Source organism: Gadus morhua, chromosome 2 (assembly GCF_902167405.1).
Source record: "Gadus morhua chromosome 2, gadMor3.0, whole genome shotgun sequence".
In the NCBI taxonomy this organism is placed as follows: Eukaryota; Metazoa; Chordata; class Actinopteri; order Gadiformes; family Gadidae; genus Gadus; species Gadus morhua.
Genome location: NC_044049.1, coordinates 23,074,258 through 23,098,442, shown reverse-complemented (window position 1 = coordinate 23,098,442; position 24,185 = coordinate 23,074,258). Strand labels below are relative to the sequence as shown.

Sequence of the window (24,185 nt, the reverse complement as noted above, 5' to 3'; positions counted from 1 at the left end):
CACCGTGGCAACGGAACAGAGAACAGTCTAAGCTTGGTTTCCGAAATTTTCCCTGAATTTGGATTTAACATATCTGGTTAACCTGTGAATCCAGCTCCTTGAAACATACACAACCAGATCAAATATAATCGACGATCAGTTGATAGGACACTATGAGAAATATGAACTCAAAGCAAATCGTGTGGTTAGAAGTTAAGCTCTTATACAACTCTGGGGTCAGGAACTGATAAACATATAGGCCTAAGTATTAACTCAAATAACTAGTCGTTGTTATATATATATATATATATATATATATATATATATATATATATATATATATATATATATATATATATATATATATATATATATATTTAGGGTTTGCATGAGCTGTGAATCATAATCATCAAGATGAATACCAATAAAGACTTGAAATATTTCACTTTTGTTGCGATGAATCTATATAATAAATGAGTTTCAATTTTTTTATTGAATTATTGAAATTAATTAAGTTTTCCACAATGTTCTAATTCATTGAGATGCACCTGTAGCCTATATATAGGCTATAGGCAAATCAAAAGGCCTCGAACGATCTGAAATCGTAACGTGTAAGCCAACATTGACTGATCTAGAGACTTGGTTAACCGATGAGGGACATGTTTCCATGTTTCTCACTTTAAACTGGGGGCAGGCTGGGACAGGTCAGTGTCTCCTCTGGAATCTCTGTCATCGAGACAAACATCCGCAGCGTGAAAATATTCATTTGAAAAGCTTGTTGGTAAAAGGTGCGCTGTTTATTATCTATTGCTTTGCGGTAAGCGGAAAAAACGTGCTATTGTTTTAGATCGGATCTCCAGATTTGGTTTCTGCCGCTCGGACCTATAACGGAAATTAAGCGCTTTCGATTCGAGAAGCGATGTTGAAATAAGTCTATATATCGGAATGTCAAGCTGGCATAATCAGGCATCATTAACAATAGTTTTTGCTCCATTACGCACCATACCGTGCGTAAAACTAGTAGACAGCATGTTTAACTATTAAAAACAAGGAACAAATCGTCAGCAAGTCATGAGAAAATAACCAACTTACCGCTCATCGTCTCGTTGTGGAGATGACCGCAGGAGGGTAGAGAACAGATGAACCAAACGTACCTCCACCACGGGGTGGGAGCTACTCATCTGAACAGCGCGGAACAGGGGAGGTCTCGTGGCTGTGCCTACCTACAGCACACGCACACACGTACACGCGCGTATACACACACGCACATGCATGCGCTCTCTCTCTCACACTTAAACACACACACACACACACACACACACCACACACACACACACACACACACACACACACACACCACACACACACACACACACACACACACACACACACACCAAAACATGTATGTATGTATGTATGTATGTATGTATGTATGTATGTATGTGTGTATGTGTGTATGTGTGTATGTGTGTATGTGTGTATGTATGTATGTATGTATGTATGTATGTATGTATGTATGTATGTATGTATGTATGTATGTATGTATGTGTGTATGTATGCATGCAAATGTATTTATTTGTTGGATTTGAGTATGGCGTTTTATTAAAAAAACTAACTAGAACAAGTTAGAATAATAATAATAATCGAGTTATAATATGTAATACTGTTGCACTCTGTGAAAGGTAAAAGTCCTGTCTTGAGAATATTAGCAAAAGTACATTAAGTATAAGCATCCAAATATAATACAAAAAAAGTATAAATTATCTTTCAGCAGGGGCCATTTCAGTATCATCTCTAATAAATAACAAATGTGTATTTGGGATCGAGTTGCCTTCCCGCTAATGTTCTGCCAATATTAGGTGAGTCACTCACAGCTGATAGGATGAGGCATGACAAGACATCGTCACGCTCCCTGCGACTGAGGTGGACAAGGCTGACAATCAGGGGCGCAGGTGGGATTTTTGAACTGGGGGGGACCAAGCTGCCAGAAAAAGATATCTGACAGCTTGATTTCCAAAAGTTATTTTTGTGCAATTTGGGCTTTAACTAGCGCTTAAGTAGTTGCTTTCATAATAGCCTATCGGCCAATGGTTTGCACTAAAAAGCCATTGGAGAATTCTTATTTGAAATCATGGATAAACAGTGAACATTGTTAAACAAAGGCCCACTGGATCAACACTAGCCATATATGGTGAAACGGATATTTGTCTGGAATGCCAATCACCCACAAAAACTTCATGCCTTATGCAAAATAAGTTTTATTTATTTTTTATTTTTTTATTTGTGTACACCCAGAAGTGTTATCAACAACATATTTACATAAATGAAAAAAAAAGCCAAACAAATTTACTGTGTAAGCAGACTTACTGAAGGACCCAAAAACTTCTCCCCTCCTTTCATTACCCTGAGCATACTTCTGGGCAAATTCTTGTCCGTCCAGTCTGTCAAGCCTCTCTTGGTGAATATGGCACACAGCAATGCCATGAGTCTTTTTTGCGTCATGGTTGATCGCAACCATGTCTTCAATCTGCGTAACCAGCTAAAACGGCGCTCTGCCTCAGCAGATGATATGGCCACCACCATCAACAATCTCTAGCTAGCTACAGAAAATGAAAAGGTATTAATATGATAGCACTAAGTAGCTAGTAATGACAAGGTATTAATATATGGGCCAGAGCCCGGCACACTCAACATTTCTTTAGGTTTTTTCTAGCTAAAATAAGATTGTACATGAAAATGAAAAAACATTAGAGCTATTCACCTACGGCCTATAAATACTTTTATTTTACATTTAGCCTACTTCAGGTAAGAGCAAATGCCGTTTATTAATGTCACTAGCTACTCAACATTACAAAACGATTAGCTGCCACATCTGGGAAAGTCAACAGGCAACAGGCGTAGGATATCCTACTTACATTATTTATTTATTTTAAAACACTGTTTTTTGCTTCTTCATTTTGTTTCTTCATGAAGCACCTGCTCTGTCATAGTTGACAATGATCACCGCAACAGGTGAGTAGGGTCTGTCTGCGTCCTGCAAGACGGAGGCGTAACTTGTAGTAGGCGTAACTTGTTGTAGGAGGAGGCGTGTCTTGTACTTTTCTAAATCTTGGTCCACGCGAGATCTTCCTCTTTTCACGGTAAAAAAAGTATTGTAATCACGGTTCACACATTACGCAAGCTCATCCTTGAAGTCGAAGTCTGAAGTTAAGATCATGTCGGTAAGTAAAAAGAAGTGGATTACTAATCCCCCGTCTGTAGCCAGGAAGGCTTGCATACACACCCTCAACATATTCCCAAACGTACCTTTTGCAAATTTGAGCCTTTATCTATCTAATTATTTGACTTTAAGATGTAAGCTGCTTTCTAATGTGCTAGCTATGTTAATATTACTTTACGACCTGTCACGTTTGAGATGCACACTGAACAGTCACAAAATATTCTATACTGTAAAGGCTAGTAGATGTTGCTTGCTTCTTTCTGCCCCAAGTTTGCACAGTGCAACCGTGATGACGTATAGAAGACCGGCAAATATATATAAAATGAAGGCTTGTAACGTGAACACTATAATATGAAGGCTTTCTCATAACTATCCTCCTGTTAGTGGCATTGTCCTTGTCTTGTTTCTATCAGTAATATTTATTTTAATTCATTGTTTTCTATCTCATGCAGGATCTTTAAAACATGCAGGAAGCGAGCAAGTGGCGAAAACAGTTGAAGTAACAGAACCTCTTCAACGGTTTAGTCCAGGTGCAGCGATTCCTTGGCATGGAAGACTGAGGCTGTACAATCCCTAGAGAATAACATAGAAAATGGTGAGACCTTAATTGCTAATGTAGCACACTTGAATAATTAAACTCAAGAGTGACTTGAAGAATAGTTTCTTTTACTGGGATCTGTAAACATACACAGACATAGCGACACATTTGTTAACGACACGTTCTGTCCGCCATGTCTCAACACTGCTCTACAACTAATTATTACAGTTCACAAAAATACATATTAATGCACATGGTAATTGCTAACAATGGAAATACATAAAAGAAAAGTACATTGTGGCTCCTGATAAAATTCTCAGTTCTTGCGTTCCAGAGCCCATCCAAACCAGTGGGACGTGGGACTTCTCCTACCCCCAACTAAGAAAAGTGCACTGGAATGGCTGTCGAAGTGGAACATCCCGACGTCGAACTGGAACCTCCTACTATCGAACTGGAACCTCCTACTATCGAACTGGAACCTCCTACTGTCGAACTGGAACCTCCTACTATCGAACTGGGGGGTGATCGACCTAACCCCACTTCACCAAGTAGGAGCTAGTACAGTTCAGGTAGGATAAGTCCCACATCCCATTGCTTTGGATGGGCTCTGGAGCGCACCAACACAATCTACAGAAATGTACCACCGCCGGACGCTAATGGCACCGGAAGAAGATTAGCTTAGCTGCTAGTTAAGAAGTTGCTTAAGACGGCATTGCGACCCTTTAATACAACATTCACGGCAGAGGTAACCAGCCAACTCTTCCCCACATATCTGTAAACCTTGCAAAGCTCATTCTTATGTACATTCATTACGCTTATATTGCTTGCTTACCTGTAAAAATACACAGACATTGCGACACATTTGTTAACGACACGTTCCGTCCGCCATGTCTCAACAATGCTCTACAACAGGGGTCGGCAACCCTAGGCACGTGTGCCACCACTGGCACGGGGCAGCACAAATTGGCACACTTGAATTCTTTTTATTTTTAATTATTATTATTTTAAAAAATCACAGCACAATGCGGCAGCATAATCATTACTACCGATTGTTTTTGCCCTTTATTCTGTTATGGGCATTTCCTCCCAGTGCAAATATTTTAAAATTTGTTACAGAAAGCAGTGTTCTGAAATGGGATCAATTAATAGTTTTTAAACCTATGTTGTGTGTAAAAGATAAGAAAATATTGAAAATATTGTTGCAAGTGGCCTGTATGCATCGCCTTCCCATGGTATTGCAAAGCTGTACATGTTTTGAAGATATTGATGTGGATGGTTCCAACATTCTCCTATATTCTCGTTTTTTACATTTCTCACAGTGCAAATATGTTTTTGAATGAGTTTCTGAAAATGGTGTTTTAAGATGGGACATTGTGCCATCCGGCTTGGTGAGTGAGCCGCCTCCTTCCAATGAGCACACGAACTGGAACTTACTTAAAGCCAAAATGGCACTTTTATTCATTCATCAGGTGCTCCGCATCTCAATGATTGGCACGATGTTCTTCCTGGCGCCATCTGTCGGAAATCTGTGGTACACCGCCTCCACAACCTGCCCCCTTGGCCTCCAGGGGCGCTGTGCCAGAGACGGGTTGCCACAACATATGTAATTATAATTTGTAAGCCCATGTTGCAAATATAACAACCAAAAAATCATTAAAATGTTAATGCATGATTGTGGAACATATGGAAATAGTACAATTCCAGGTCTTCTGGAAATGTTTTTGGTCGCTGTGTCATAATTCAGCTTAATTTTTAATATATTGTTGCTTAAGGCATTCTCATTAACGAGAAAAGGTCAAACTGACACTGCATGTTGAAAAGGTTGCTGACCCATGCTCTACAACATGTGTAGATTTCACCGGACAGAAAGTGCACCAATAGGTCAAAGCCACCCTGTGGCGGAAATGAGGTACTTTATGCATTACATTATATGCCTGTGTAAGAAGTGGAGCACAATGTCAACTTTAAGATGAAACAAATAACAAAAAGAATGACCGTTAAACTAATGATGGCAAAAATAAGGACTTCACACAATAAAATAAAATATATATATGGGGGTTGTACTTATCTAATAGACACTATTCTCACATTCTCCCCTCCAAAAAGTAATGTCGTCTACATTCTATTACCTTACCACATTATGATTTAAATACTCCACATGCGACATCCATGCATGGCATGTAAGAAAGTTATTTCCAAGGAGTCAGAGTAAATATGTGTCCATAAAGATGCATGACTGTCCACAGTCCCAAATGTGACATATATCTCCTGTTAATGCCATATGAGTAGGTAATCACATATCCCTGTTTGGAGGTTTACAGAGCGGGCTTACATGCGGTTTGGGGAGTGGGTGGGGGCCGGAAGTGGTATTATGGCCCACTGTGTCAGAGGAGTGTTTTGGTGTGTGTGTTTGCTTGTAGGTTTGTGTGTGTGTGTGTGTGTGTGTGTGTGTGTGTGTGTGTGTGTGTGTGTGTGTGTGTGCGTGTGCGTGTGTGGGTTAACAGGCTGGGTTAATCTGTGCCTAAAGTCGGGTGGGGGCCCGACTGTGGGAACCAGGATGAGAGATTGGAATAGAGAGCAGTAAAAAGTATCTGGCTTTTACGGTGCTACCAGGACGTCTGCAGGTGCGTGATGCGGAACATTATGACCTTCAGGGAGATGTTTGATCTCAAGACGGGGATTGGTGGGTTGATCTGTGGCTAAAAGGTTGGCGAGGATCATACTATGGGAACCAGGATGAGAGATAGGAATACAGAGCAATAAAAAGTATCTGGCTTTCGTGTTACTATCTGGTTGTATGCCTGCGTGGGGCGGGCCTAGATGAGGTGTTAATGGTTAGATGCTGTGAAAGTTTAAAGTGTTAAAAGGGACGTTTCATTAATATATTATTCTATGAATCCTCTTAATACGTCTATCTCATGAAGAGTGCATTATTTCGATATGAAAAACACTATAGTGCTGGGTAACACTAGCACTAGATGGTAAATGTGGTTTCAACAACGGTCCAGAGGGAAACGTGTTTATAAAAAGCCACACATTTTAAAAAGATAGATCTCACAGATGACTAACTATTATGAAACTATGTTACTATTCTATTAATTAAGATATCTTTTATCGGTCGCTACTATTTTTTTTTAAGGGGTATTAACGTAATGCTCCTAACTCGCGCTAAAACATTTTACGTAGGAGTTTTTTCTTAAAAGTTATTCACAAAGCCGCTGAGACCTACTCTTACTAAGGATAAATCGCAAAGAGTGAACTAAGAGTGACGCGCCGTTGCTATGGATTACGTCAATTCTCGTGCACGAGTTTAGAAGCAGTCAGTTCGGTGATTGGTTGTTCAGAGGAGTCCACTGAATCACCGAAAAACAAGGAAATAGCCTAGGCTAGAAATGAATCCCTATTAAGTAGTTATAGTGCAGTTAGCAGAATACACGCATGATGACAATTTTGTGCAGACCACGATAATGACGTTGTAGCCTGCACGTTCAAGAGAGAGAGAGAAAGCAAACAATAAAAATACGTAAAATTTAAAAGAAAAGAAATGTTATGAACTACACAAGTGTTGACTGATTTGTGCCAAGGTGTTTACCTAAAATGTGTTTTCAAAGTGATCCCTAAATGCCAGTCCACTCGGTTCCACACGGCCAAATTCATTGTCATATTGATCGCCATCATCATCATTGTGGTAAGCCGAGGGCAATAATGCACGCACACTTGTAACTCCGTTTAACGTCTTTACTGAAAACATGCTCACAGCATAACAGTCCAAGTCACGAGGCCGACAGGAGGAGAGCAATCCCTAGCACCCCCCGGCGGGGAAACCTGGTATAAGCAATAAGGTTCCGGAGTGCCGGATATAAATGAGTGCAACACTAGTTCAGTCTATAACACTTCTCCCCCTTTAAGTAAACACTTATAATACGGTTAACCAAACAAACTGAAATTGCATGAATGTCCCCTTATAAAGTACAGAAATGATATTGCACTAAAACCAACTTAAATCACATCCCAACTTCACAATTTTAACAACAGGCAATCAACAACATTTTACATCAACAACATTTGGAAATGCACAACAATTTTCTTTTTCACATAAGGCAACAACAACCTGTATGGCCTAACACACTTCTTTTTCTTTTTTTTTAACAGGTCAGCCTCTCTGGAGGCTTGTGTTGCCGCTCTGACCTTCTCGGTGCAACAGTAGAGTCCACAGACTGGGTAACAGAGTGTGCTGCACTGGAAGGAATTGGGGCAGGGGCAGGTGAGGCAGTTTGCTCAGACAGTCCATCCGAGGGCCGCAACAGTCCATCAATGCACACAGGTGCAACACAGTCCATAGAGCTGCTCACACTGTCCTTGTGCGAAAAACTCTGAGACCCCTTCTCCTCTGCATCGGTGCGGACACGCACATGATCTTGGTGCCTACGAACCTGCCTGCCATCCAACAAGTCAACCACAAAAGAGACTGGACCAGACTGGCGGTGAATAACTCCTGGCAGCCACTTTGAGCCACTGGCAAAGTTCTTGACATACACACAGTCCCCCTGCTGTAAAAGCCGCTCTCTTGCATGTTGGTCCCGTCTCACTTTTTGGTTCTCCTGTGACCGGGCAACTTTTGCTCCTACATCCGGGCGAAGGAGGTCCAGATGAGATTTGGGCTTTCTCCCCAGCAACATCTCCGCTGGAGGCAAACCCGTGGTTGTGTGCGGAGTAATCCGATACTGGAATAAGAAACGTGCCAGCTTCGTCTCCAGCGTGTGCCCCGTCATTTTCCGCAGTCCATCTTTCAGCGTCTCAACAGCACGTTCTGCCAAACCGTTGGAAGAAGGATGGTACGGTGCAGTCAGGATATGTCGGATTCCATTTTTCTCAACAAACTCTTTGAAAACTTCACTGGTGAAAGTGGGCCCGTTGTCACTGACAACTGTATCTGGTAACCCGTGGGTGGCAAAGATGCTTCTGAGCGTGTCAGTGGTAACTGGGGCTGTGATATTTGACATGATGTGTGCTTCCATCCACTTAGAATGAGCGTCCATCAGCACCAGGAACATGTGACCCATAAACGGACCAGCGAAATCCAGGTGGAGGCTGGACCACGGACGTGCCGGCCACTCCCATGGGTGGAGAGGAGCAGGTGCGGGCATCTTCTGGTTACTTTGACACTGTGAACATGCTTTTACCTTTTCTTCCAAAGCACCGTCCATCCCAGGCCACCACACAAACGACCTGGCGAGGCTCTTCATCCTCGACACCCCGGGGTGAGCTTCATGCAGCACTTCCGTTATCTGAGCCCATCCTGCAGGAGGAATAATAACCCTGGAGCCCCAGAGGATACAGCCATCCAGCACACTTAGCTCCAACTGACGCTTGACATAGGGCTTGAGCTCCTCTTGTCCAACTGCTACTGGCCAGCCCTGCAACAGCCATCTCTTGACTTGTGACAGCACCGGGTCTCTTTCAGTCCACTGTTTGATTTGCTTTGCTGTCACCGGAGAGTCAGACAGCCTGTCCAACAAAAACACAGTCTCTGGAAGAAGGTTAGTTTGGCTCGGTGACTCTGGGAGGGGAAGACGGCTGAACGCGTCTGCGTTTGCATTTTCACTTCCTGCTTTAAACACAATGTGATACTGATACGCTGACAAAGTTAATGCCCAGCGCTGCACTCTTGCTGACGCCATGGGTGAAATACCCTTAGTCTCACTAAACAGGCCCAGCAAGGGCTTATGGTCGGTAAAAATGGTAAATGGGCGACCATACATGTACTGGTGGAACCGTTTCACAGCAAAAACTACAGCTAGCCCCTCTTTCTCTAGCTGCGAGTAACCCTTTTCTGCTGATGTGAGAGTGCGAGACACGTACCCAATAGGCTTTTCATCCCCGTCCTCCATACAGTGCGAAAGGACCGCCCCCACGCCATAGGGTGATGCATCACAGGATAAGACAACTTCTTTGTCTGGGTCAAAGTGCACGAGTAGCGTTGCTGAGTGCAACAGTTCTTTTACCTGCTGGAAAGCTGTCTCTTGAGCTTGTTGCCAATTCCAGGAACAGTCTTTGTGTAGCAGCTGATACAGGGGGGCGAGCACAGTGGAGAGTTCAGGCAAGAACTTCCCATGATAGTTCACTAAGCCCAAGAAAGACCTGAGCTCTGCCACATTCTTTGGAGAAGGAGCCTCCTTTATCGCCCTCACCTTCTCTGTCATGGGGGAAAGACCCTGAGCGGAAATCCTGTGACCCAGGTAGGTGACACTTGGAGCCTGGAAAACACATTTACTGCGTTTTAAACGCAGCCCAGCCTCCTTCATTCTCTTTAGCACCTGGTCGAGGTTCCGCAGATGCTCCTCTTCTGTTTTACCAGTCACCAAAATGTCGTCTAGGTAGACAGCAACATGGGGAATGTTCTGCAGGAGGTTGTCCATGGTGCGTTGAAAAATGGATGGGCTGGACGCGACGCCGAAAACCAGACGGTTGTACTTGAACAGCCCCTTGTGGGTGTTGACGGTCACATATTGTTTAGAGTCCTCATCCAGCAACAGCTGTTGGTACGCGTGACTCATGTCCAGTTTTGTAAATGTTTTTCCTCCTGCCAGTGTGGCGAACAAATCCTCAACTCGTGGCAGGGGATAAGTGTCAAGTTGTGAGGTTTGGTTAATTGTCATTTTGTAATCACCACATATCCGCACCTCACCATCCTCTTTCAGCACCGGCACAATCGGGGCTGCCCAGTCAGAGAACTCCACAGGTTCAATAACACCTGACCGCTGCAGCCTGTCCAACTCCGCTTCCACCTTAGCCTTCATGGCGTATGGCACTGTGCATGGTTTGCAAAAACGTGGCTTTGCGTTGGGGTCCACGGACGGTTAACTTCACCGTTGTGCCGCGGAGGGTGCCGAGCTCATCCTTAAAAACGTCTGCATGCTTTGATAGAATGTCTCCCACCACTCTCATGTGCATGATTTCCCCCCAATTGAGGCGGATTTTCTTTAGGAGGTCCCTTCCAATCAGACTAGGTCCCTCCCCGTCTACAACTAACAGCTTCACTGTAACAGACTGGCCTTCATACATTACGTCTACTTCTATAGCTCCAAGTAGAGGAATGCACTCACCGGTGTATTGTCTCAGTCTGATGTTAGTCTTTCTTAAAGCAGGCGCTTTCCCAGAGCCCCACAACCTTGAGTATGTGGTTTGACTTATCACCGAAACTGAGGCACCCGTGTCCACCTCCATCGTCAGCTCTTTTCCGTTTATGTGCAGTGTTGCGCAGATCGGGTCTGCCCGGGGTCCACTCAGGTCAATATTAAACATGTTAAAAGAACACTGCTCCTCCGGCTCTTCACTCTGCACATGATGCGTTTTCATTTGGGGTTTTGACTCCCACTCCTTTTTCCATGGCTTTTTAGCACCTCTGCACTTCTTCGCTATGTGTGGCTATGTTCTGGCAGTTATGGCAAGCGGCATCTTTAAAACCACAGTCATTAGCAAGATGCGCTCCCCCACACCGGTAACACTCAACTGACGTCATCGGCTTGCCCCTCCCGTCTTTAAACAGACGGTGAACGGCGCCCTGTGGTACACTTGCGTTAGCTGCTTGAATGTCTTTAGAGTTGATAGCTGCCGTTTCCATTGCATGAGCAATCTCCAGCGCTTTCTTGAAAGTTAGCGTGGCTTCACCTAGCAATCGGCGCTGAATGCTGTCATTGTTGATACCACAGACTAACCTGTCCCGTAGCATGTCGTCAAGCACCGGTCCAAACTCACAATATTCCGACAGCTGTCTCAGCTCCGCCACGAATGTAGCAACTGAAACTTCAGCTTTGCGTGAATGCGTGTGGAACTTGAAGCGCTGAACAATCACTGACGGCCTGGGGTTGTGATGCTCCTGCACCAGCTTCACCAGCTCTTCGAATGATAGTTCGCCTGGCTTCCGTGGCGTTGCTAAGTTGTGTATCAACTTGTACGTCTTGGCACCGCACGCACTGAGGAGAATCAATCTTTTCCTTTCCGCCCCCACAATGTTATTCGCCAGGAAAAAGTGCTCCAGTCTCTCGACATATTCAATCCAGTCACCATCCAGCTCGACGAATTCACTGAGCGTGCCGACCGTGGCAGTAGCCATGCTGCAATCGAAAACTACACGGAAACTTCTTCTTCGACACTAACTACCCAGTCCTCCGTCATCTATGTTTTAATCCTCGTCGCCAAAAGTGTGGTAACCCGAGGGCAATAATGCACGCACACTTGTAACTCCGTTTAACGTCTTTACTGAAAACATGCTCACAGCATAACAGTCCAAGTCATGAGGCCGACAGGAGGAGAGCAATCCCTAGCACCCCCCGGCGGGGAAACCTGGTATAAGCACTAAGGTTCCGGAGTGCCGGATATAAATGAGTGCAACACTAGTTCAGTCTATAACAATCATCATCATCATCGTCTGGCTGTGGAATGTTCCTCCGCTTGCAGAGGTTGTGAAGAATGGCACATACAGTAATGACTGTGCTTGCCCTCTCTGGGGTGAGGCGTATTTCACCGTGGAGGACATGAACCGACGTTTCATCTGCCCAATTCCTCTCTCCACAACATTTCGTGTATGTTTGTGTGCTCTAGCATACATGGAAGAAATCAGTAAACAATAATAAATATGGATTCAACAAATAAAATGCGTCAAAGAGCCAATACGATGTGTTTTACACGTAGGACTAAGCGTAATATGCGTAATCACTTACATGTTATACTTTAACTGCGCTCCCGGTTGTGGATTGAGGTAGGGTGTCTAGAGCCACGTCTTGCATTGATAGTCACTGTCTCCCAGCAAGTGACACCCAACTGGTACGTCTCAAAAAGCTGCCTCAGACCGCTCTCCATTAAAATGCGCGGATCATGGGTAGCTGAAGATCCAGGCCACTTTGCAACAACATCCAGTAGGCTATGTTAAAATTTGCATCAAAAACAACCTGCGTGTTGATGGAATGCACTTTCTTCCTATTGACGAACATGTCCTCGTCTTTTGATGGCGCAATTATTTTTATGTGCGTCCCGTCAATAGCACCGACCACACCGGGCATACCTGCAATTGCCATGAAGTTGGCTGTGATCCTGTGTAATTGTTGAATGTCCAAAGGAAAGTTTATGGCACGGCTGACTGATGGTTGTGATATTTTTTAATCGTCGGCATTGAAAAGTTGCATTTCACCTGTTGCTAAATAACGTAGTGTGGCCAAACATTTTATTTCGGGACTAATCGGATTATTCCTGTTAGTCGGGGATGTTATTGCATTGCGATTAACTCCACAACAAGTTTAATACCCTAACATTTCGTCTCGCAGGCATTTACGATTATTTGTGAATAGGTCTTACTGAGTTAGGAGTCCTCTTGAGGACTTTTAAGCTCTCCTAGACTTAGGTGCTACTTTTAGTCCTAAAATACTTTGTGAATTGCTCTTAGTGAAAAAAAGTTAGGAATCCTAAATTTAAGAGTGACACGCCCATTATTTTTAGGAGTTACTCCTAAATTCGCCAGTTAGGACCTACTTTTAGCCCTAAAATCCTTTGTGAATACGGCCCCTGAGCAATTACACCAGCAATGCAGGTAACTTCAAATGGTTTACAAGAGCCTACACTACATCAGTATTTTTGATTGCCTAGACAATATTTACTAAGTAAAATAAACAGACTAACGGCGTAACAAATTGCCAACTCAAAATAATAACTAATTGTTATTTTGTATAATATCTAGCCTACATCTGATCACTCTGATCATGACCCCTTTCTCCAGGCTCCACTAGAGAGCATGGAACGGTCATCAATGGCAAGGAGCGGCATTTTCCTTAATATATTCTCTAACTCATATCTTTCTTTAATTTCTGCCAAATTATCCTGCATTTGTCGTCTCTCTGTAGCCCTGTATGTCCAAATCTTAACCGTGATATTACGGTTTCTTCCCTTCTGCTCCTTCCTGTTCCCCTGGCCTCTCCTACTTTCCTCTGCATTTTATAAAACCACCTTCCCTTCCTCTCCTCCTCCCACCTCTTCTGCCATTTCTCCTTCATTGTAACACTTTTAATTATGTTTTTACCCTCCATCTTGCTGATATTTATGCGTAATTCAATTTCTTCACATTTTGTTGCCTCTTTTGCCACCTTATCTACCACCACATTTCCTCTCACTCCGATATGTGCCGGTACCCACACAAACACCACTGTTATACCCATCATCTCTATTCTATATAAAATCTGTTTTATCTCTATTAGAATGTCCGGCCTGCTATCTGACTTACTGCTCTGTAGACTGGTTAGAACTGAACTTGAGTCCGAACATATTGTTACTCTTACTGGTCTAGTTTCCTCTACCCAATGTATTGCCAATAATATTGCAATCATTTCTGCTGCATACACCGATACTTCATCATTGACCCTTTTACCCACCCGCACCTGAAATTCTGGGACCCAAAATGCTACTCCTACTTTACTTTCTGCACTCTTTGATCCATCTGTATATATCTTTACATAACCATAGAATTTATCAAAATACTCTTGCACACTTATGGCAGAATTACAAACAAACTCTCTATCTTTATTTTTCCTTTCTAGAATTGTCAGATCTACTGTAGCATCTGGAAGAATCCAGGGTGGGAGTGCTGATATTGGTACTGTTGGACTAAACTGTATCTTTTCAATTCCAATTTCTTTTGCCCTCTGCACTGCTGTCCAACCAAAATTCCTACCTTCCTTTTTCTCTTTTTCCCAACTAGGTTTTAACGTGTCTTGCGCTGGATGGTCCTTGCTATGTCCTTGTAAATGCACCCAGTATGTCAGTGACAATTGCAGCCTTCTCAAATCAATAGGCATGACCCCCATTTCTACCTGCAGCACAGCTATAGGTGTTGTTTTAAAACCGCCTGTACATAAACGCAATGCCGGATTCTGTATACCTTCCAGTTTCTTCATATGTGTCTCTGCTGCTGCCCCATATACCACACTCCCATAATCTATAAATGCTCTAATTAAACCAACATATATACCCTTTAGTGCCACTCTATCCGCCCCCCACTCTTTTTTTAAAGTTTTAATTTAATCTCATCTCCCACTCTTTTCCTGGTGAAAAACATTATGTTAGTCTTCCCTACCGAAAACTTAAAACCCCATTTATAAGACCATTCCTCCACTCTATTGATTGCCTCCTGTAATTTTTTAACAATGAATTTCATATTTTTCCCCCTCTTCCATATTGCCCCATCATCTGCAAATAATGAAAAACCCATACAACTCTCTATTTCTTCAAAAACTTCATTTATCATAATGGAAAATAATAGTGGACTAATTATGCTCCCCTTTGGTGTTCCATTCTCTATTTTAAATTTCCCTGCCAAGCTTTTTCCTACTCTCACCTGTTTTGATCTCTCAGTTAAAAAATCTTCAATCCATCTGTATATTCTCCCTTTAACTCCCAACTTCCTTAATCTAACTAATAATCCTTCTACCCACATCATGTCATATGCCTTCTCAATATCAAAAAACACAGCTACAACACTTTCCTTATTTATCTGTGCCTTTCTGATCTCATGTTCTAGACATATGGTCGGATCCATAGTGTTCCTCCCCTTTCTGAACCCACTCTGATACTTTGACATAAATCCTTTACTCTCCATATAGTATGTTAATCTTTCATTTATCAGTTTCTCCATTATTTTTTCATATATTCGATGTTAAGGCAATTGGCCTATAGTTCTCTGGGTTAGAACTGTCCTTCCCTGGTTTAGGTATTGGTACAATAACTGCCTCCTTCCAACTTTCTGGTAATTTACCTTCCTTCCAAACTCTATTGTAAAACTCCAATAATATTCCTTTTGCTGCATCACTTAAATTACTTATCATTATTTATACCACGGTCTGCGGGAATACTCGATTCTGATTGGATGCAGGGTGTGCATTAACTCCTGATATACGGACACCTGGACAAGTAGTTCCGTCAAATTGTCTGTTTACCGTTCTCAATTAATGCGCTAGCTGGCGTATCGTCTCTAAAATAGAAGTAACCATAGCAACGGGAAACAAAACAAAGCTCAGCGGACTATAATACCTCCCGCTACCTCCCATTCTAAAGTCGTAGCTATGGTCCGTCCTAATTACTGGAGGAGTGAACAACGTTTCCGTTGCATGAGTACCCAACGGGCGTGTAATGGTGGTTCCGGGTATTAGTCGGACCCTCAGGCGTAACCAGGGAAACAAATGTATCTTTTGTGGAAAACTTTATATTCAGATTGTAAAACGCATGAAAATAAAAATTAATGGTCTTAATTTGGTCACCGTTGGTAAGTGACCGTGGTATAAGCGGGATAATGCCCGACGAGTTGTCCATTATCAGGAATTAATGGACGACGTGGAGGCGTGAACCGTCCGACGCGAAGCGGAGGACGGTTGCCTCCGCGAAGTCCATTAATTACTTACATATTAAACCTGATCCTTTCCTGGTGCGGTCATCTTTGTTTTCCTTAATGCACGATTCATTTCTGTCATTGTGAAAGTCTTATTAAGCAAATCTTCATTTTCTTCCTCATCTTGCATCAACACTTCATACTCCACTAAAGTAGCCTCCCTCCCTCTTTTTCCCTCTTCACTAATATTTTCTGAACTATGAACTTTCACAAAAGCCTTTGCTAACATCTCCCCCTTTTCTTCTTCCTTCATTGCTATTGTTTCCCCTACCTTCAAAACTGGATATCCATATTCTCTCTTAACCCCATTCATCTTTTTAATCATGCCCCAAATCTGTCCCAATTCCGTTTCCCGTCCCACCGAATTGCAAAAATTCCTCCAACAAGTTTTCCTTGCATTTTTAATAGTTCTCCTTACATTTGCTTGACTTCTTTTATATTCAATAAGGTTCTCAAACCTATGGTTTCCCTTTAGCCTTCTAAATGCTTTATTTCTACTCTTGATTGCTTTACTACATTCTTTGTTCCACCATGGTACCATCCTCTTTTTCCCTTTTCCTTCTTTCCTCTTAATTGTTCTCTCAACAGCCTCTAATATAACTCTGCACACATTCGTATTTAGCTGGTCAACATCTTCTTCTATCTCAATTTCTAACATTTCTTTCTCACTTATTTCCTTAAATAGTTCCCACTCTGCATTGTGAAAGTCCCAATTCATCACTCTTTCTAGATTGCACTCTTCAATTGTCAATTCTACTCCAATGATTATAGGATAGTGATCACTTCCAACAGTCGTTTCTTTCCTTCCTTCCCATGAACATAATCCTGCCAGTGTATCTGTTACTAGTGTAAGATCTAACGCTGACTCCACTCCATTGCTTACATTTATTCTTGTCCCCTCCCCATTATTTAAACAAACTATTCCCTTGTTGTCCATTAATTCCTCTATCACCTTCCCATTATCATCATCTTTCCTTCCTCCCCATAACGTGCTGTGTGCATTAAAATCTCCACACCATATAGCATTTTGCCTTTGTCCTACCCTCTCCAATTCCTCCAACTTCATTTTCTTACATGGATTGTACAAATTGATTATAGTCATTTTCCTTTTATTAACCCAGATTTCAATAACAATTATCTCTAGACTAGTTTCATAATTCATTGGTACTCTTTCATACAATATTCCTTCCTTAATAAACGTTGCACATCCCCCTGCCTGCCGCTCATTCCTATCCAGTCTAACTGAGTTGTATCCTACAATTTTAAAATCCAAGTGTGATTTCATCCATGTTTCTTGTATACAAATGATTTCTGGTTTAACGTCTAATTTCTCTCTATATCTCTTAAATTCTTGCCCATTCGATATCAGGCTTCTGGCATTCCACTGCAGAATAAGGAACACCATTATTATACTACTTAGTAACCCCTTCATTTCTATTGATCTCATCCTGTACCATCTCTCCCGTTACATCCTTTATGTCTAAGTATTCCCTTGCTGCCTCCACAACAATCTTTATCCGATCTGACCTTGTATTTTTGTCCTGCATAGCTAGATTTATGACCTTCGCCATGAAGAATACAAAGTTAGCCTTATCCACAATCAAAGTGTCCTTATTCACATCACATTGCAAACCTACTGGCTTTAAAGCTTGCTGTGAATACTGAGAGGGTTCAACAACACCCACACTTGCACCACCTTGTGGTCCTTTTACTTGTTTGATTCTTCATATGTTACTTTATTCTGGACTTTATCTTTCTGAACTTCTTTTGCTTTAATCTGTGCTTCGCATCCTTGATATGCAGCACTGTGATCCCCTCCACAATTGCATCATTTAGCTTTAGCCTCTGCCTCGCATTTACCGTATTCATGTTCCCCTGCACATTTGGCACATCTTGGCTTTGCCCTACATTGTCCTGCTATATGCCCAAACCTCTGGCATTTAAAGCACCGCAATGGCCTGGGAACAAATTCTCTAACCGGGTAACTCAGGCATCCAATCGTAACCTTATCCTTTATTGCCCCTTCAAACTGAATAAGCACAGACAAACTGTCCACTATTTTCCCCTGGTATCTAGTGGACAACCTTTTTTCAACAGTCACTTTGGCTCCCTTGATTTCTTTCTGCAGTTCTTCAATACTTAAGTCTATTGGCATTCCGGTTATCACTCCACGTATCTTACGATTTATACCAGGGATATGACTTTTGATTCTCACTTCGTTCAGTGTACTCATTTTCAAAATCTTTTCTTGCTGATCTTTGTTAACAGTTTCTATTAACATCCTTCCTTTGCTCAAGAACCTTGCCTGTTTGACCGAACCAATCTCATTTCTCATAGCTTTCGACAGTTTGACTGGGTGTAGCTTGCTACTAGATATCTCTTCAAACTCCACAATCACTTTCCACACTTCTCCTTCCTCCTTCCTCCTTGCTTTTTTCGACTCATTCTGCTTTTCTCTGTCACTGTCACTCATCTCAGAACACCTTCTTGTTCTATTCTTTTTCCTAATGGTCACGGGATTCCAAATTTCTGCATCTGAATCATCATACTCCATATCATCACTAACGATACCAGACTTCGCCATCCTCCTTCTCAACTGTTGCACTGTCCAGTCTCCAACTCTCCTAGCATCCAAACTCTCCCCGATCCGTGGGTCCTGCAGATTTCCCAATCGTGTGACCGTCCGTAGCACTAAACTATGATCACTTGATACATTTGTCCAAATCGAAACGTAAATACAGCTAGCTTAGCTTCAACTGGTAGTCCTGGGTGGAAACGTCCATGAGCCCACCGTGCTGTCCAACTCTGTCCCGTCAGTCCTTTTATATCTCCTCCTCAGCTTTCGGCCAGGTGTCCCCCAATCACCCTGATTGGGGAGCCGAAAGGGCTGCTCTCGGCCGCCGTCTGGTGGGTGACGGCGGTACACGCCGTCCAGGACCAACCCTCAGGCTGATCCGAGCCGAGGCTTACGGGGCGGGATGCCACAGTGTGTTACGATATTCAAATGACATTTCAATCCGCAAAACGCTTTGCAAAAGATTTGGCAAAACGTTTTACAAAACGTTTTCCAAAACGTAATCCAAAACGTTTTCCAAAAAGTCAATTTGCAAAGTGGCAAACGTATCAGCCAATCAGTGTCTGGGCGTGAACTACGTCACTTGCTCGTAATGTCCTTGTTCACGTTCGTATGTGTCTTGTATTGAACATGTATTGTTTTTGTATTGAACATGTATTGTTTGTTGTATTGAACATGTATTGTTTGCTTTCTTCAATTGCATCTCTAGTCGAGCAAACCAATATTTTATTATAAACCTTATTATTTTATTAGCTAAATGGCATATTCATAAATGTAAATACTCGAATCAGAAACCGCTTTTTGTTGTGTTGAGGAAACCAGGCAATACATGGGGAATATTCTATGTTCTAGAAATGGGAAAGCTATTTTTATATTTTTTGTGTCTGTATTTTATGTCTGCCATTACTGTAACCCCTGGCTGCTAATTGTCAATACAATTGATAAAAAAAAAAATACTAAAAATAAAAACAAGAAATGTGGGAGGAGTAGGGAAAACGCAGTTTAGCGGTTTTCGCGATTTCGCGACTAAAAAATCGCGGGATGCAAATGGGCGTGGCCTATGCCAAAAAATGCAGCAGACTCCAGTGAATCTGTGGGTATAACGTATTGGACAGTGGGAGGTTCGGTGTGGGAGTTATAGCCCCAAACGCGTTTTCCTTGGTATAGCGCCACCTAGTGACTGGCATGTCTGGCATGTCTGGATTTGGTCGTCTCCGGTCACCTCACGGACCTGGATCTAGTCATGCAATTGGCGTGTGTGCACCATTTATGGTTTGGGCTGTGGTACCACTTCTCAAGAAGGAAGTATAAAAACACTACAAAAACAATAGGGTTCCAACGTGTTGGCTTGGACCCCTAAAAAACGTTCTCATGTGGTCACCAATGGAGGAGATTATTGATACGCTACGAAGTTTGGCCGATGATGTGGAGAACAATCGTGTTGAAGACACAGATGCAGTCGATAGAGTGCGTTTTCTGGGAGATAGGATAGACGACTTATCCTCACTGGTACGTTTTGAGGCCAGTGTGGTAAACACAAAGATTTGCCAAGTGCTACAGGCACTGGGTGCGAAACATACGGTCGGGAGCATGGACATATTGGGTGACCCACCGTGGAGATTCGTTTGGTTCACGTGACGTCACTGTAGCTTTGCGCCGCCATCTTGACGACCGATCCCACCCACTGACCCACTGATTTCAGTGGTAACTCAGCACCTACAACAACGCCTACGACCACAATCAAACAATGAGGATGCGCTCTTTTATTCTCTTTAGTGCAGGTAATGAAAGGTTCTGAAAGATGGCATATCCATGTAGCTTACTAATGAATAAAATGCATAGGCTACAAAGAACGTTGACATATGACCCACTATGTTCTGCTCCATATAGGCTACCCAATGTTGACAACGTCCCAGCCAAAGAGTATTGGTATTAATACCTCATTCATTGTCCAAAATAATCCATAATAATTCAAATCGGGTTTTGTTGTGGGTACAAAATGAATCTTGAAGAAAACTCGCCCCAAGCGAAATTATCGTCTATGATTTGATGACAGATTTCAACGATCAATGATAGTAACCCACCACAAACTGTTCACAAGAAGTCCAAAATATATAGTACTTAACTTTGCCATTATCAGATAAAGATTATTGGTGGCCAAGTGCCTCACTTTAGCGTCCTTCACCCATCCAGCCACAGCATATTGGTAGGCATCAGTGCTCTTGAACGCTTTCAAGATATCGCCACTGTATGGGGAGGGGTTGTGGACTAAATAAATAAATATGTCATGAAAATGTATTTGAGGCAAGCGTGAGGCCGATACTAATGGACTAAAAAAAACTGGGGGTAACAAATAAGGATCGGAGCCTAAAATCGTTTTTTTCCAGATATCTCTGTCTCTCTCTAACATTCAGATGACCGCCATTTGCACGACCGCCATACTAGGCGAGATCGGTCGTGCAAATGGCGGGGTTCCAGAAAACGTGACGTAGATGAACCGTATGAATTGTTTTATTTATAATTTCTGATTAATATATTATTATTATTAAGGCGCTTATGGAAGCATTATTCACTAATAACACAAGAAATCATCGGCTGAACACATGAGAACATTCAGTTGGATCCACTGAGTTGTTTATTACAATTATGCTTCATTAACAAAAAAGACAGAAAAATAGTCCCTTACATGTACACAATAACCACGAGGACTAAAACAATAGAAGCAGCAGACTTTACAAATCATCTACAGATGAGCACATATCTTTAATAACTGAACATGTTCTGCGGCCGCTTGGTTCCCAACAGAACACTAAAAATCAAGATTCAGTTTAAAGTCATCTACAACATGCAACATTATCCCATAGACATCTTGGTTATTATGATTAAAAATAACATCTGCTTTAAATCAGGTCGCAAATCAGGATTATGACAAAAATGATGATATAAGAGCCCTTAAGACTTAAACTGGTGAAGTCTGAAAATATATAAAGATTGACCATCAATAGGTATTTTAGTAATAAATGTGCTTATCTAACTATGGGAGATCTTAAAAGCCTTTCCCTGGTTTATCATGCAATACCAGAAGAGAGAGAGAGAGAGAGAGAGAGAGAGAGAGAGAGAGAGAGAGAGAGAGAGAGAGAGAGAGAGAGAGAGAGAGAGAGAGAGAGAGAGAGAGAGAGAGAGAGAGAGAGAGAGAGAGAGAGAGAGAGAGAGAGAGAGACTATAACTGCCACAGAGACACTGAGTCGTCAGTCCTCTCAGTGTGTGTGTGTGTTTTTGGTGTGTGCGTGTGTGTTCCTGTGTCTGTGTGTGTGTGTGTCGGTGTGTGTTTGTGTGTGTGTTTGTATATGTGTGTGTGTGTGTGTATGTGTTTGTATGTGTTTGCATGCGTATGTGTGCGCGCGTGTGTGTGTGTGTGTGTGTGAAAAGTGCCGCCCCTCCCCCTTCCACCCCCTCCCTCCCCATCCACCCCTCACCCCCTCCACCCCTCCCCCCTCCCCCTCCACCCCTCACCCATCCCCCCACCCCCACCACCCTCCACCCCTGAGGCACCCCGCAGACCCCCCCCCCCCATTTCTCTACAACTGAGGGACCACCGAGACACCCCCCAGAGCCCCGGGAGGCTCCTGGTGCCCCCCGCTCTCTTTCTACAACCGACACAGAGAGGCTGAGGACCCCACTAGGGGCCCCCCTCGGGGCCGCCACCACCCCTCTACCACCACCCCCGGGAGGAGGTCCTCCTGGGTGAAGGAGGACCAGAAGGTGTGGAGGTGTGTCAGTGTGTCTGAGGACCCTCCTCCACCTGGGGACACTCTGTAGAAGGACAGAGAGCCAGCAGGCCGGTCCAGATACACTCCTACTCTGGTGGAGCCAGCGGGGCGGAGAGGGATGCGTGATCCTCCACCGTTGTACCGGGCAGAGTAACCACCATCAAAACAATAAAGAACCCAGGACTTGTTGTTCCCTCCAAGCCTCCTGTCACCACCCTCTCCTCTCCTTGTGATTCCTCTGTATGTCACTCCTATATCAACCCATCCTTCCCACTCTACCTCCCAGTAACAGCGGCCAGTCAGAGCCTCTCTACCCAACACCTGGGGATAGGAGTCAAATCTGTCTGGGTGATCCGGATACGACTGGTCCTCTCCAACCAGCGTTACCTTCCTGTTGTCCTCAGACAGAGAGAGGTCTCCGTTGGCCGTGTTGGGGTCCAGTGTGAGGTCACAGGCATCTGAGGGAGAACCAGAAATGATGAGCTGCTGAACCGCTCTTCATCCTCATCATCATCATCATCACTAGTACTGTTCTCCTGCGCTCTGTGTACATATACATAGATATGAACACATACATACATATACATATGTACACATACATAGATACACACACCTCAACAATAACGTTATGAAAACATCAACAACAATATTATGAATACATCAACAATCAGAATCAGAATCAGAAAGGATTTAATTGCCAAGAAGGGTTTTACTCCAACCAGGAATTTGGCTTGGTGAATAAGGTGCATACATTAAGACAATAACAATGAACAATGAACAAACAGTGATAGATATATAACACAATATAAACAAGCAGGGACATAAGTGATCAATTAAAAATAGGATGAATATATCAACAAACATCTCTCCTTGGATCCAGGACTTACCAAAGACAAGCAGCTCAGCGCTGTGATTGGCCGTGCCAGCGCTGTTGCTCGCCATGCAGCAGACCGTGTTCACGCCGTACCTCCCACCTCTGACGAAGAGGAAGCCCCTCTCCACCCAGGCCTCTAATTGGTCGTCTGTGCCGTCCCTCTCCAGGGGCCTGCCGTTGTGGAGCCACTCTACTGTGGGCTCCGGCGTGCCGCCGGCATGGCAGGTGTAGCGGGCCGTTTGGCCCACGGGCAACACGTGGGTAGAGGAGTGGAACTCTGTGATGCTGGGGGCCTCCTCCTCCTCCTCCATGGGCATCACTGAACCTGAAGAAACCAGGAGGAGAGGAGTGAACGTCTACAACACGGATCTAGAGATGCAGCGTCAGACACTCCCTTCACTCTCTCCTAACAACTGTCCACTAGAGGGCGACCCAGGGGATTCACACCCAGTATTCTGGCCTGCCTTTTCATACATGATTGAGTATCACAGCAGTGTCTACAAAGATTACCCAGGGAGGGGAAGTCACTCCACGAAGAGATTAACGAGTCGGGGGCGGAGCTTGTGGAGGAGAACGCAAAACCGTTCAGCAGCTCCAATAGAAACTAGTGCAGGTGAACCCAGAAAGGATTGACCCTTGTGACCTGACCTCAGTAGACCACAATAGAAACCTGACCTCAGTAGACCACAATAGAAACCTGACCTTGGTAGACCTAAACACATCCAACAACCTTTCAACTCTTAAAGAGTGTATTTACTGTATCTACGGCACAGAGAAGAGAAAGGAGGAACCGTTCTCC

At 43.3% G+C, this 24,185-nt stretch overlaps 2 protein-coding genes and 1 long non-coding RNA gene across 5 annotated transcripts in view; all 3 read right to left on the bottom strand.

Annotated features, from left to right (window-relative positions):
* Positions 1–1,201, bottom strand: part of zmp:0000000896 (caspase recruitment domain-containing protein 10) — a 28,379-nt gene extending 27,178 nt beyond the window's left edge. For all 3 annotated transcript variants that reach the window (XM_030380914.1, XM_030380924.1, XM_030380935.1), the window contains exon 1: positions 1,072–1,201. In XM_030380914.1, coding sequence (XP_030236774.1) covers positions 1,072–1,078 — 7 coding nt within the window. In that variant the 5' untranslated portion in view covers positions 1,079–1,201. The remainder of the gene's footprint in view (positions 1–1,071) is intronic.
* A 1,069-nt stretch (positions 1,202–2,270) lies between these two features.
* On the bottom strand, positions 2,271–6,075 carry LOC115558148 (uncharacterized). The gene is made up of 3 exons (XR_003979298.1): positions 5,872–6,075; positions 5,172–5,310; positions 2,271–3,772 (listed from the first exon to the last, which is right to left on the bottom strand). It is a non-coding gene; the product is annotated as an uncharacterized LOC115558148 (long non-coding RNA).
* A 1,807-nt stretch (positions 6,076–7,882) lies between these two features.
* LOC115557137 (uncharacterized protein K02A2.6-like) lies at positions 7,883–10,933 on the bottom strand. Its single transcript, XM_030374740.1, is given in 2 exon segments — positions 7,883–10,597; positions 10,599–10,933. Coding segments are annotated over 2 exon segments (2,919 nt in total). The 5' UTR covers positions 10,803–10,933.
* Between the last annotated feature and the right edge of the window lie 13,252 nt (positions 10,934–24,185).